The sequence below is a fragment of the Syngnathus leptorhynchus genome, chromosome 11 (genome assembly GCF_054491065.1).
Source record: "Syngnathus leptorhynchus isolate UIUO chromosome 11, UIUO_Slep, whole genome shotgun sequence".
Lineage (NCBI taxonomy): Eukaryota > Metazoa > Chordata > Actinopteri > Syngnathiformes > Syngnathidae > Syngnathus > Syngnathus leptorhynchus.
Window position 1 is genome coordinate 5,285,384 of NC_141205.1, and position 12,016 is coordinate 5,297,399.

At 42.3% G+C, this 12,016-nt stretch overlaps 3 protein-coding genes and 2 non-coding genes across 5 annotated transcripts; 4 read left to right on the plus strand and 1 right to left on the minus strand.

Moving 5' to 3' along the window:
* The first annotated feature begins 375 nt into the window (after positions 1-375).
* On the plus strand, positions 376-4,305 carry LOC147048995 (retinol dehydrogenase 11). The gene is made up of 6 exons (XM_085923670.1): positions 376-572; positions 1,051-1,290; positions 1,451-1,540; positions 1,658-1,846; positions 1,932-2,041; positions 2,126-4,305. The coding sequence occupies exons 1-6, from the start codon at positions 416-418 to the stop codon at positions 2,303-2,305; spliced, it is 966 nt and encodes a 321-aa protein (XP_085779796.1). The 5' UTR covers positions 376-415; the 3' UTR covers positions 2,306-4,305.
* mlnl (motilin-like) lies at positions 2,672-3,834 on the minus strand. The gene is made up of 5 exons (XM_085923674.1): positions 3,536-3,834; positions 3,268-3,393; positions 3,066-3,167; positions 2,901-2,995; positions 2,672-2,770 (listed from the first exon to the last, which is right to left on the minus strand). Exons 2-4 carry the CDS (start codon positions 3,379-3,381, stop codon positions 2,906-2,908), a joined length of 306 nt encoding a protein of 101 aa, XP_085779800.1. The 5' UTR covers positions 3,382-3,393; positions 3,536-3,834; the 3' UTR covers positions 2,672-2,770; positions 2,901-2,905.
* A 215-nt stretch (positions 4,306-4,520) lies between the features above and the next one.
* nop56 (NOP56 ribonucleoprotein homolog) lies at positions 4,521-9,590 on the plus strand. Its single transcript, XM_085924805.1, has 12 exons — positions 4,521-4,616; positions 5,297-5,386; positions 5,460-5,574; positions 6,193-6,357; positions 6,576-6,774; positions 6,919-7,106; positions 7,362-7,513; positions 7,698-7,798; positions 8,142-8,290; positions 8,487-8,608; positions 8,780-8,884; positions 9,142-9,590. Exons 1-12 carry the CDS (start codon positions 4,614-4,616, stop codon positions 9,424-9,426), a joined length of 1,674 nt encoding a protein of 557 aa, XP_085780931.1. The 5' UTR covers positions 4,521-4,613; the 3' UTR covers positions 9,427-9,590.
* LOC147048998 (small nucleolar RNA SNORA26) lies at positions 7,137-7,268 on the plus strand. The gene has a single exon (XR_015067668.1). It is a non-coding gene; the product is annotated as a small nucleolar RNA SNORA26 (small nucleolar RNA).
* LOC147048999 (small nucleolar RNA SNORD57) lies at positions 8,647-8,713 on the plus strand. The gene has a single exon (XR_015067667.1). It is a non-coding gene; the product is annotated as a small nucleolar RNA SNORD57 (small nucleolar RNA).
* Positions 9,591-12,016: the final 2,426 nt, after the last annotated feature.

Genomic DNA, 12,016 nt, shown 5'->3' on the forward strand with positions numbered 1-12,016 from the left:
TGGCTTTGAAACGATTGAAGCCTAATCTCGTGCTGCGCATACTGCTGGACTTGAGTTGATAAAAGTGCAATCTTTGCACACATGTGAGATAGGCAGGGCATCATGCGTGCCACCAATAAACAAAAACTTTGCCCAACAGGTTCCACTGGTGGCATCTAACGCAACAGTGACCTGCTGAAAGATAATGACGGATATAAAAATGACCTAAAAAGTTTGCAAACTTCCCGCTTTGGGTGTCAACCAATTACGACAGCCTTGATGAATCAGCAACTACATACAGTTGCTTGGTCATGAGCACTCCGTGGTCACGCCTACTCGACGTGGACTGGCCCACATTGTCATACATCAAACTCACAAGCAGCCTGAGGACCAGAACTTATCCGTTTGTGCTTCTGCAACTACATTGGCTGATACAATGAGCTGGTTGGATGTGATCGCTCACCCGCTGTGGATGGTAATCACGATGCTGCTGTGGATGGTGGTGCGCTCGCAGCGGAGAGGACCCTGGGACCCACGCGCTTGTCCCACGCAGCTCAAAGGGAAGACGGCGATAGTGACAGGGGCCAATTCAGGTCTGCTTGGCTCTCATGATTCCATGATTTTTTTTTTCAGCCATAATAACACAAATGGAAAGTTAGGCAAGGCAAGTTTATTTGTATAGCACATTTTATGTACGAGAATATTCAAAGTGCTTTACATAATAAAGCTGCGTCTCCTTTTGGGTAAAATACATGCATCAACAACTTCAAAACACCATTTCTGTTTTCAAATTGATGTTAGGATTAAAAAAAATAATAATAATACACTAGACCAAAATTAAATTATGCTCAGTTTGGTTGATAATACTTTTAACTCTAGTCTACTTTTTTATCTTGACAAGTTTTACATTACTGTTTCCAGCTAGTCTAAACAAATGATTTTCAGGTGGAAGAATTTGTGTGTTGTTTGATAGTATCAGCATGCAAGAGTTTTTGCATTTTTGTCAACACCGTCATTAAAACCAAATGATTACACTGCTACTGTTTTTTTTTTTTTTTTTGCTGCTCATAGGGATCGGAAAGTTCATCGCCATGGACTTTGCTCGCAGGGGTGCCCGTGTCATTCTGGCTTGTCGAAGTGTGTCCCGTGGGGCCGCAGCGGCGAAAGAAATTCAAGCAAAAACAGGAAACCCTGACGTCCACGTGCATCAGGTGGACCTTTCTTCTTTGGCATCTGTCAGAGAGTTTACTAAAACGATTCTGGAGGAAGAAACCGCCCTTCACATCCTCGTCAACAATGCTGGAGTGTCAGGTGATAGATACGCTGACGCTGAAATATAAATCCCACATCATATTTGTGATATATCACATCATATCAGCTCCCCAAAATGTTTAAGAATGTGGAAATGTCAGTTTATGTGTCCTTTTTTCATGTTTACATTGTGAATTGTATATTCAATTCCCTCCGATAGGTTTACCCCGGCAGATGACCAAAGATGGACTCGATGTTTCTTTTGCAACCAATCATTTGGGGCCATTTCTTCTCACCAACCAGCTAGTTGGTACGATTCGAGAATGTCTATTACTGCTTGTGTCAATTGAGGTTTGAATGAAATAAAAGGTTTATTTGTGAAAAGCAGGCTACTCACCCCCCTCCCTCACCCTTCTGATTCTTTCAGACCTGATGAAACGTTCAGCTCCAGCACGTATTGTCACCGTCAGCTCTGTCAACCACAAAAAGGGTGAAGTGGACTTCTCTCATTTTCACGGGGAAAATCTAACTTACGGCCTTGATCGGGTTTACAATCATACCAAGCTGCACAATATCATCTGCACGAATGAGTTTGCACGGAGGCTTCAAGGATCAGGTTGGACTACCATGACTTTGAATTCTATTGATTAGCTTTGGTCATTTGGTTTACATGCATGTGTGCGTGGGTCATGTTCATGGAGGCGTCACCGCCAATTCAGTCCACCCTGGTATCGTCCTGACGGGAATGATGAGACACTATCCCTTCAGAATTCGTTTTATCTTCAGCCTCATTGGACAGTTCTTTTTCAAGGTGAGTGCTTTGGATGTCAGGTTTCAGCATTCAAATAGATTTTTTGGTTTGTTTTTATTTCACCATACTTTCTCATCTCCGCAGTCCGCAGAGGAGGGGGCAGTCAGCGTCATCTACTGCGCCGTGTCAGAAGAAGCAGAAGGCATAAGTGGAAAGTATTTTGACAGCGACTGCTCTCTCGTCCTCCCCGCCCCTTTAGCCCGAGACACAGCCCTGGCAGTCAAGGACTTTGAGATCTGCGAAAGACTCACATCCAAGCTGTGAAACAATGCTTCTCCTGATAACAGAAAGGAGCTCCACTTTCATGTGTGTGTTGTTGTTCAAGTGTTGTTCAGGCTTTCGAACACTCAGGTTCATTCAGTTATATTTCATGCAACTTTGTAAACTGTATACTGTTTTAAAATTTTAAATATTGAAAAGGGTGTATATAACATTTGAATATCTGATTGATAATAGCAGGGTTTTTGAAACTTGGACCAAATGAAAGTGAGCTACATAAAAATGATCCTTGTAGCGATTGTTACAAAAAACATAATAAATTGCAATTTTCTATTACTATTGCGGAATATTTCAGTTGGTGCGGTGTGGAAAATACAACATAGTCTCTATTTAGTTAAAGAGTGTTTTCCCTTTATTGACTAATGTATTAAAAGAAAATATAAGAGCATTCATTCTTTGACGAATTCATACAGCATTTTTATCTTCTGTTCCCCAGCACATCACTCGGCTCTAAAGACAAAAAATCGGAGAGGACCCAATTATTATTATTTTCAAGTTTCTGCACGAGAGTCCTCTTTGATTCATGAAGTCACTTAAAGGTCAAGAAAGATTTTAGTTCTGGAACAGTAAAGTGCCTTACTGTCGCTACATTTCATGGATGAGCTCCTCGAGCACAGGAGCGACATGGTCCAGCTGTTTGGGTGAAAGACGCACGGTGATGTCCACTGTTTTGTCCTATACGCATACACAGAAAATTAACATTTAGTATCACACGGCACAAGGATGGCGTCTGTTGTACACGCACTGGATTTCCACCATGCTCCACTTGGGGAAGCTGTTGGACGGCAACTTCTTCAAACTGTCCGTCCTCCGACCGAGGTTCCATGTCCTTTCTACCCTCGCGCTCCTGGAGTGCAGACCCCCAAACACAAAATATTTTGATCAATGAACTTTTTTTTCCAAACTACTTTCAAATGACTTATTCAAATTCAATCCAATCATCTTACTTTCATCAACATCATCTCCTTGGGGCTGAAGAAGGTGATGTGTCCTTGTGTCCTCTCAACCAGCAATGCCACAAGGCACGCCAGTACCACGCAGACAGTAACAGCTCCACGCATGCTCAATCCGCTCTGTGCTGGGAAAATGTAAAGATGAACAAGCTCATTGGATCTCATCAACTCCAACACTGCTCCATACACGCTAGAAGATATATGTTCCTGTGGCAATCGTGTCAAGACAAGAGAAGTAAACGACAAAATGTTACATGCTCACATGTCAGCTTGGTCAGTTGGTCCCCAAAGCGTTAAAAGATGAGAAGAGCGTCTTCTGTCTGAATGAGAACTTGTCCCCGTCAGCCTTTATATCAAGGTGCTCCTGATGGCCCAGCTTTTTACCATCCTCCCTGACATCCGCTCCTCAACAGGCTCCTCCGCAAACATTCTCATCCAGACTCATGGAAACAAAGATATTAAGCATGAATTGGGCTTTTTTTTTTTTTTTCGTGGAAGGAGAGCTGGGTTGACTCAATGTATAAGAATGTTGTCGTTTGGGGAAGCAGATTTGCTTTTTGATCAACTCATTGCAGAAAAATATGACTTAATCTTGCATACCACATCTCATCTGTGTGAAGGTGTGTCCTCAGAAGTTGGTCATAAATTGTCTGCTTCTAAGAATAAGCCAACATGCTGTGACATTTATGACATGCCAGTAATATAATGTGGCGCACATAAAGCCTCACATGCGTGTGCTCCTAAGAAACCCTGCAACGCTCCAGAAGTTAATGATGCTTTTCCTCAAATCCACCACTTGACCGTGTTCCTGCAAGGTGGTGAGATTTTAGAAAACACTCTGGAGAAACAGTCTAAAAACGTCACACCGTCATTGTATCCCAATGATTCAAGTACATAAGTAGTGTGCATTGGCAAAATGAAATGTAGGCCTGACGTCAGAACTCTTATATGAAATTTACACTTCCTGAATGTTAGGTACCATCTGTGCAATTGTGTTTTATTTATTTATTTATTTATTTATTTATTTATTTATTTATACTGCAGGCTTCCAGACTATTTTTTTAACAGGAGTCCAGTACGTGGCTCCTAACCAGAGGTTTTGCCCTCTTTAGTAATGCCTTTCATTACTAAAGTAACGTGTAACGCCTTGACGTTGTTTTTATACAACCACTAGGTGGCACGAGAAGCAAACCAGCTTCTTTACTCTATCTCGCGATGTTTTCTGGTCTCGCGATATTCGGGTTCCTTGAAATCGAGTACGAGAGTGACTGTGCTGTCTTTCCAACAGAGGACGAGCATCGGAACGCACACGCGACGTGTGCAGCTGAGATTCATCGATCATGGTAAAAAAAAAAAAAAAGTTAGACATATGAGTGACTTGGCTGCAAACTTAGCATTTCTCAGTATTGTTGACGTGCAATTATTGCTATGCATATTACCAAGAAGTCGTCGTTTTCATCTGGCCATTTCAAGGCCTTTTCCGTCTGAGCTAAGCTATTAAGCTAAGCTAGCCGCTCATGCAGACTGTCTTTGCGCGAAAGTGAGTCACGTCGCTTTCAACCAAAGAATCGCTTTCGCTGACAGTAAATGAACAGCTTCTTATGTTGTAGAACTATAAAATCTTAAGATTTTATGCTTAGATGTCTACAGATAACAGATTTTAAACTTGTTGTAGCATACATTAGCTGCGTGTTGCTCCACCCAAAAGTGTTTGCACACGTGGTTAACACGCGGTGTACCGACGTGGTCCGAATGATATACTTTGCCTTGCATATTATGATCTGCAATGGGTTTCCATTTTAACACACAGTCAGTTATATAATGCTCTTTCCCAGTTTTATCTTATTTTAACCAGTTTTTCGTAGATTGTATTTTTAATGCAGTGTAAATCCTTAGTGCTTCAGAGAGTTCAAAATTGCTTGGCTCAAAAGCAAACCGTAAAGCAAGAAACTATTTAAGCCAGAACAAACCCCATCCTGGATTATTGATAAAAAAAATTAACGATTCAATATTTGCATTTAAGGTACTGTTGCACGTGTTGTTCGAGCATGCCTCTGGCTATGCGTTGTTTGCAGTCAAAGAAGTCGAGGAGATCAGCATGCTGCTACCTCAGGTAGGTTGAATTACCTCGCTACTTTTTAGTTTGTCGCATTCTTGCAAGACTCAATGCCATGTGTGTGTTTCAGGTGGAGCAGAGTGTGCTGAGTCTGGCCAAATTCAACAGCATGGTGAGCCTGGCTGCCTTTTTCCCTTTTAAGTCGGCTCAAACTGCCCTGGAGAACATAAATGCTATTTCTGAAGGTAAGTTAACTTGCATTGAGTATAAACTCATGCAAGAATATTTATCCCATCAGTAATTGCCTTATTTTACTCAGATGTGGTGATGTTTTCATATCTGTCAATCCACTGAATGATTGTGCTGACAGCCTTTTAAACCTGAACATCTGAGGGTACTTGTAGGGAGGGAAAAGAAAAATACTTTTTGTCAAATCAGAGATTTGCTGTAATACCTAAACTTACCGGTTAGAGGCAATGTGGTGCCACATGGCACCAAAACGGCCCTCTAGTGGTTCGTGGAGGAAATTGCAGGTAGACCGTGACATTGGAAATAAAAAAAATAGTTGACTTTTTTTTTTTATTAAATTAGACTTTGTTTATTTTCCAACAAATTTTGTGAATCATAAACTCATCCAAATTATGTCAAATGGAGCTGAAATTACCAAAATAGACATACAGATGCAAATGAATAGCCTGTATAGCCATTTGGCGCTAAATTAGATAATACGCCACCAAAGCAACGGTCCCAGAGTTGCCTCTTGGTTGAAATGGGGGTCGCTTGGATAAAATCAGTCAAATCCTTGTGATGGGCTACTTTTACAGTCACTTAATCGAGCTTTAAATTGTCCTTCCTTTTTGCAGGGGTGGTTCATGCTGACCTCAAGTTGTTCCTTGAGACTAATATTCCTAAATCTGTAAAGAAGAAAGCAACACTGGGAGTCGGAGATGCCAAAATTGGTGCTGCCTTACAAGAGGAATTTGGTTTTTCCATCCAGACCAGTGGTGTTGTGGCAGAATTAACAAGAGGTTTGTATTTATTGTGATGACATGTTGAATTTGTGCTTCAGATGGGCATTTAAAAAAAAAAAAAACATGCACGGCTCGTTTGATGCAACTGTATAACCCTGACTCCCTGTGAAGGTTCATACTGAAAATCTGAACAGCCGTTTCCTCGCATGATGATGAATGATGGCTCAAATTGATGAAATCCAACCTTTGCTTTGCTTTCCTGTGTGTTCTGTCAGGGATTCGCCTTCACTTCCACATGCTGGTAAAGGGGTTGACAGCTCTGGCGGCCTCCAAGGCCCAGCTGGGCCTAGGTCACAGTTACTCTCGAGCCAAGGTTAAATTTAATGTCAACCGGGCGGACAACATGATCATCCAGTCCATTGCGCTGTTGGATCAGCTCGACAAGGACATTAACACGTTCTCCATGCGTGTCCGGTAAGTGAATTGCCCAATATTGTAGTTGTTATGCTCGAAAGCCCGGTACAAATTTCTTGTGGAAAACGTTGGGCTGGCAGAAGAAATAAATGAAACTCTGATCAGAGTAAGAAAGAACCAAAACAACATTGATCTCCTTTTCAGCGAATGGTACGGTTACCACTTCCCCGAGCTAGTGAGGATCGTGCCAGAAAACTCGCTGTACTGCCGCTTGGCTCAGCTCATCGGTAACCGGAAGGAGTTGACGGATGAGAGTGTGGCGAGCCTGGAGGAGGTGGTCATGGACAACGCCAGGGCGCAGGCCATCCTCGACGCGTCCCGCTCCTCAATGGGTTAGTCCTGATGTGATGCGTTTGCCAACCGCGCCCTTTAAAACACTCACCTTGGACCAACAAATGTCTCTGGTGATAGACACAGAGGGGTAGAGAAAATCTCTCATAAACCTGTAGTGGAGGCAATCATCCTCACTGCGGATCCTGTCGGGAGAAACAGTTCGTCTTTCTCGCATACAGTGTGTCACTGTGACAAATAGGCAATCATGTTTCCGAATGAATGTACCCTGACGTTTTTATTTTTTTTTTGTGCAGGAATGGACATTTCGCCTATTGACCTCATCAACATCGAGAGGTTCTCCAATCGCGTGGTGTCTCTGGCAGCGTATCGTCTGGAGCTGCAAGAGTACTTGCGCTCCAAGATGAGCCAAGTGGCCCCCAACTTGGCCTCATTGATCGGAGACGTGGTGAGCTGCTTGGATTTCCCTGCTTTCGTGCAACAAATGAGACCGATGATGTTTTATACCAATCTGTCAATCCTCTGACTGCTTGTGCGGAGAAACCACTGGTGCTGATGGTCCAACTTGTCTTGCTGGGCATATTTCTTCTGAAGAAAAAATGCTCCCATCATTCAGTATTTGTGTTTTCCAGGTTGGCGCTCGTCTGATCTCCCACGCCGGCAGTCTGACCAACCTGGCAAAGTACCCTGCCTCCACCGTCCAGATCCTGGGAGCGGAGAAGGCCCTGTTCAGGTACCTGGGGCGCCCCTCCCTGCGGGGCAAAGCTGTGGTTGCAGTGATGGCAGGGCTGGGCCGGAGCAGAGCGGGGTGACCCGAGAAGACCGCTTGGTCTTGTCGGGAGCGATCCCCGCCCCCCCCATTGCATCCCAAAGTCTGAGCAACCACATGCAGCACTGAGATAGATGAGAGCAAAATGGTTAGAGGAGCAGCTTGCCACAGAATAACTTTTCAAAACCTTGTCAGAATTTGCATTGCGCTTACCAAATTGCCAAAGTCAACACCGGCCTTTGGTTCATCAGTCTTTATTTCACGTTAATCGCTCCCCCATTGTGAAAGCAGCTGTAATCTCCCGCAGAGCCCTCAAGACTCGCGGCAACACGCCCAAGTACGGCCTGATCTTCCACTCAACCTTCATCGGCCGCGCCGCAGTCAAGAACAAGGGCCGCATCTCCAGGTACCTGGCCAACAAGTGCAGCATTGCCTCGCGCATCGACTGCTTCTCCGGTGAGAGACCTCAAATGCCCATTTATACTTCTCGGGTCGACTCTGCGATGATTAATTCAAATATTTTTCGTCAGCAGCATTCATCCTCTGGGTTGATGTTGAGAATATATTTTCTGAGCTTGGTCGCAATTAAAATATTACACATTTATTGAAACTCTTGTTGCTCCGCTAAGATTCATTTTGGGTCTCCTTTCAGAACTGCCCACCTGCGTGTTTGGTGACAAACTCCGTGAACAGGTGGAGGAGCGCCTGGCTTTCTTAGAGACTGGCGACCTACCCCGTAAGAATGTCGATGTGATGAAAGAGGCCATGAAAGAGGTGAGTTCACTTCTTATCGTCACTTGTGCAGTTAACGCTGTGGATGATGATCAAGTTGTTCCTGATTAAAAACTGAGGGTTAAACTGATTTAATGAGCCTGACACGTCATTAATTATGAAGCTTTCCAAAGTAATGACCCACAGTGTGTTGATCATTTTGGTCTCTAACAGGCAACCACGGCTGCTGAGGTGATGCGCAAACAGGAAAAGAAGCGCAAGAAGAGTGAAAAGAAGCAAGCGCTCCTTGAAAACAGAGAAGAGAATGGTGACATCAAGGTACTTGAGCCTCCTACGTAAATAGATCACGCTGGTTTGATAGGAGGTCTGACCCCTTGCCTGTGGTTTGGTCTCAGAAAACACCATGCAAGAGAACTTTGACTCTTAACCATTGGCAGGCCCAAAACCATGGGCTTGATCACTGAAATGAGTCATACAATTTGAAATAACTTGCTGCAAATACATGCCTCATCATTTTTGATAGCTTACATGAATAAAAAAAAAAAAAAAAGGTAAATTGGCTGTCTTAATTCTAGGCTAATGGTGACTCCAAAACACCCGGGAAAAAGAAACGTGTGGCTAAGGACAATGTGGAAGTCAAGGCTGAGTCATTGGCTGCAGAAGAGGGAGCAGGTGATGCTTCTGCCAAGAAAAAGAAACGCAAGTCTGAGCCCCAGGAGGCTGCTGTGGTAAAGACTGAGGAGGACACTGACACGCCAGCCAAGAAAAAGAAACGAAAGTCGGGCGTCATTAAAACTGAGCAAGTGGAAGTCAGCCCGGAAACTCCAGTGTCTAAAAAGAAAAAGAAAAAAAATTTGTAGTGAAGAATGAAATGGATCTGACTCCAGTCTGAATTATAATTTTGTGTATAGATCATTTAATTCATGTCCTTTTTTTTGGGACTGTACAGATACTTTCCCGTGCCTTGCATTATTACAAATGTACATGTACTTATGTAAATAAATTTTAAGTTCTTAACAAAAAAGTTATATACTTTTTTTGTTCCAATGTCTCATGAAACTAATTTATCTCTGTTAATGACAGTGCGGCGCAGCAATCTGTTAGGAAAGTTACTTTTCTATACAGGTCATAGTTCATAAATGAAGTCTTTAGTAGTGAAGTGCATTCCAGTTCTTAAAGTGAACTGAAACTTTAGAATCAATGCACTCGAAAGATTCGTTCAAACTAATAGTTTCCCGACGTGCGCTCTGATCCGCTTTTATTTGTTTGCTTCAATAACACAGCTAAGCAATACACTAGACCAAAACAAGCAAACACGGTAATGTCGGCAACACACGTATTTCTCTATATTACATCCCGTGGAAACAACCTGTATACATCAAACAATACAACGACTCAACCCAGAAAAAAGAACTCAAAAGTTTCGTTCAAACGATTCGTTCCCCCACATACGCACTGATCCGTTATAATTTTTTTTTTTTTTTTAACTTCAATAACTAAACAATACACCAGACCCCCTAAAAAAAGTAAGCATGGTGATGTCGACAACGGCAACGCACACATTTTTCTCTATTACAACATCCCGTGGAAACAACCCTTATACATCACACAATACACCGACAATCCAGAAAAAAACTCAAAAGATTTCTTCTGAATCGTTCACCGAATCGTTCGCTACACTTATTTATTCATTTATTTTTTTACCTCGTGTAGTGTACCTATTGAAGTGTCCATGAGGTGTACCTAATAACAGGCCACTTCATTAGGCGAAAAGTTTAAGTGAAAATTAAAAGTGCCACACCCGCCCTCATCCCCACGTCCTGATTGGCTGGTTGATCTGTGACATCTTTCGGACACTATTAGGTACACCGCCATTTTCAGGTGTTCCTAATAACAGGCCACTTTATTAGGGAAAAGTCACGGTCAAAGCTTCAGTGAGAGTGAAAAGTGCCACACCCGCCCTCATCCCCACTTTCTGATTGGCTGTTTGATCTGTGACGTCACGGGACACTATTCGGTACACCGCCATTTTCAGGTGTAACTAATCACAGGCCACTTCATTAGGGAAAAATCATGGTCAAAGCTTAAATGAAAGTGAAAAGTGCCACACCCAAACCTGACTGAAAGTGTTGCATAGATACAGTCCCTAAAAGTGATACTTGAAAAGAATATGAACAAATAAATGAATGCAGCACTAAACAGCCTGATAGTGCAGGGAGGATGTGTTCCACTAGAGGGTGCTGTTTATCTTTCAAAAACGTACAGTGGACCATAATAGCCAATAAACAGAATTGTACAGTTAAACTAAATGTGTGTGACAATCCTTGTTGTAAGATGTAAGCGTTTATTCTTACATTAGTAGTGTAATGTTTGTGGTTTTGTATTTTGATATTGTCTGTGACATACTTTATAATAAAATTTTATTTAACTTAATTGCAGGGCTGATTTGGAATCATTTTCTTTCAGTGAGGTCTGACTGTTTTGGAGTTGAGTTACTGTCCTTGTAAATTATGACTAATAAGACATCAAGATGGATGGATACTTACATTACATCCATCCATATATCCATCCATCCATCCATCCATCCATCCATATATCCATCCATCCATCCATCCATCCATCCATCCGTCCGTCCGTCCGTCCGTCCGTCCGTCCGTCCGTCCGTCCGTCCGTCCGTACGTACGGACGTACGTACGTACGTACGTACATACGTACGTACGTACATACATACATACGTACATACATACATACATACGTACATACATACATACATACATACATACATACATACATACATATATACATACCAGCTTTTGTCTTGGTGAAATTTGTCACCAACCAATTCTATCATTTTTATTTTTAGGTATGCATTTTTTCTTATGTCAAACAATGTTTCAATCAGAGAGCGAGTAAAGAATTTTTTTCTTCTGAAACATACATACACACACACATACATACAAACATACAAACATACATACATACATACATACATACATACATACATACATTCATACATACATACATACATACATACATACATACATACATACATGCATACATACATACAGACATACAATTTTTTTTAATAAATCAAATAATAAAAAATCATGGTCAAAGCTTAAATGAAAGTGAAAAGTGCCACACCCGCCCTCACCCCCACTTTCTGATTGGCTGTTTGATCTGTGACGTCACTCGGACACTCTATTAGGTACACCTTCATTTTCAGGTGTTCCTAATAACAGGCCACTTCATTAGGGAAAAATCATGGTCAAAGCTTAAATGACAGTGAAAAGTGCCACACCCAAACAACCCCCCACTTTCTGATTGGCTGGTTGATCTGTGACGTCATTCGGACACTCCATTAGGTACACCGCCATTTTCAGGTGTTCCTAATAACAGGCCACTTTATTAGGGAAAAATCATGGTCAAAGCTTAAATGACAGTGAAAAG

Bases quoted from the DNA above. Each gene is read 5' to 3' on its own strand.
- LOC147048995 (XM_085923670.1), top strand. From the start codon at position 416: ATGAGCTGGTTGGATGTGATCGCTCACCCGCTGTGGATGGTAATCACG. The intron at 1,291-1,450 runs GTGATAGATACG...TCCCTCCGATAG, and splicing joins CAACAATGCTGGAGTGTCAG to GTTTACCCCGGCAGATGACC. The intron at 2,042-2,125 runs GTGAGTGCTTTG...TCATCTCCGCAG, and splicing joins TTGGACAGTTCTTTTTCAAG to TCCGCAGAGGAGGGGGCAGT.
- mlnl (XM_085923674.1), bottom strand. From the start codon at position 3,381: ATGCGTGGAGCTGTTACTGTCTGCGTGGTACTGGCGTGCCTTGTGGCA. The intron at 3,168-3,267 runs GTAAGATGATTG...TCTGCACTCCAG, and splicing joins AGGAGATGATGTTGATGAAA to GAGCGCGAGGGTAGAAAGGA. The intron at 2,996-3,065 runs GTGCGTGTACAA...GTATGCGTATAG, and splicing joins TGGAGCATGGTGGAAATCCA to GACAAAACAGTGGACATCAC.
- nop56 (XM_085924805.1), top strand. The intron at 6,358-6,575 runs GTTTGTATTTAT...GTGTTCTGTCAG, and splicing joins TGTGGCAGAATTAACAAGAG to GGATTCGCCTTCACTTCCAC. The intron at 8,885-9,141 runs GTACTTGAGCCT...TCTTAATTCTAG, and splicing joins AAGAGAATGGTGACATCAAG to GCTAATGGTGACTCCAAAAC.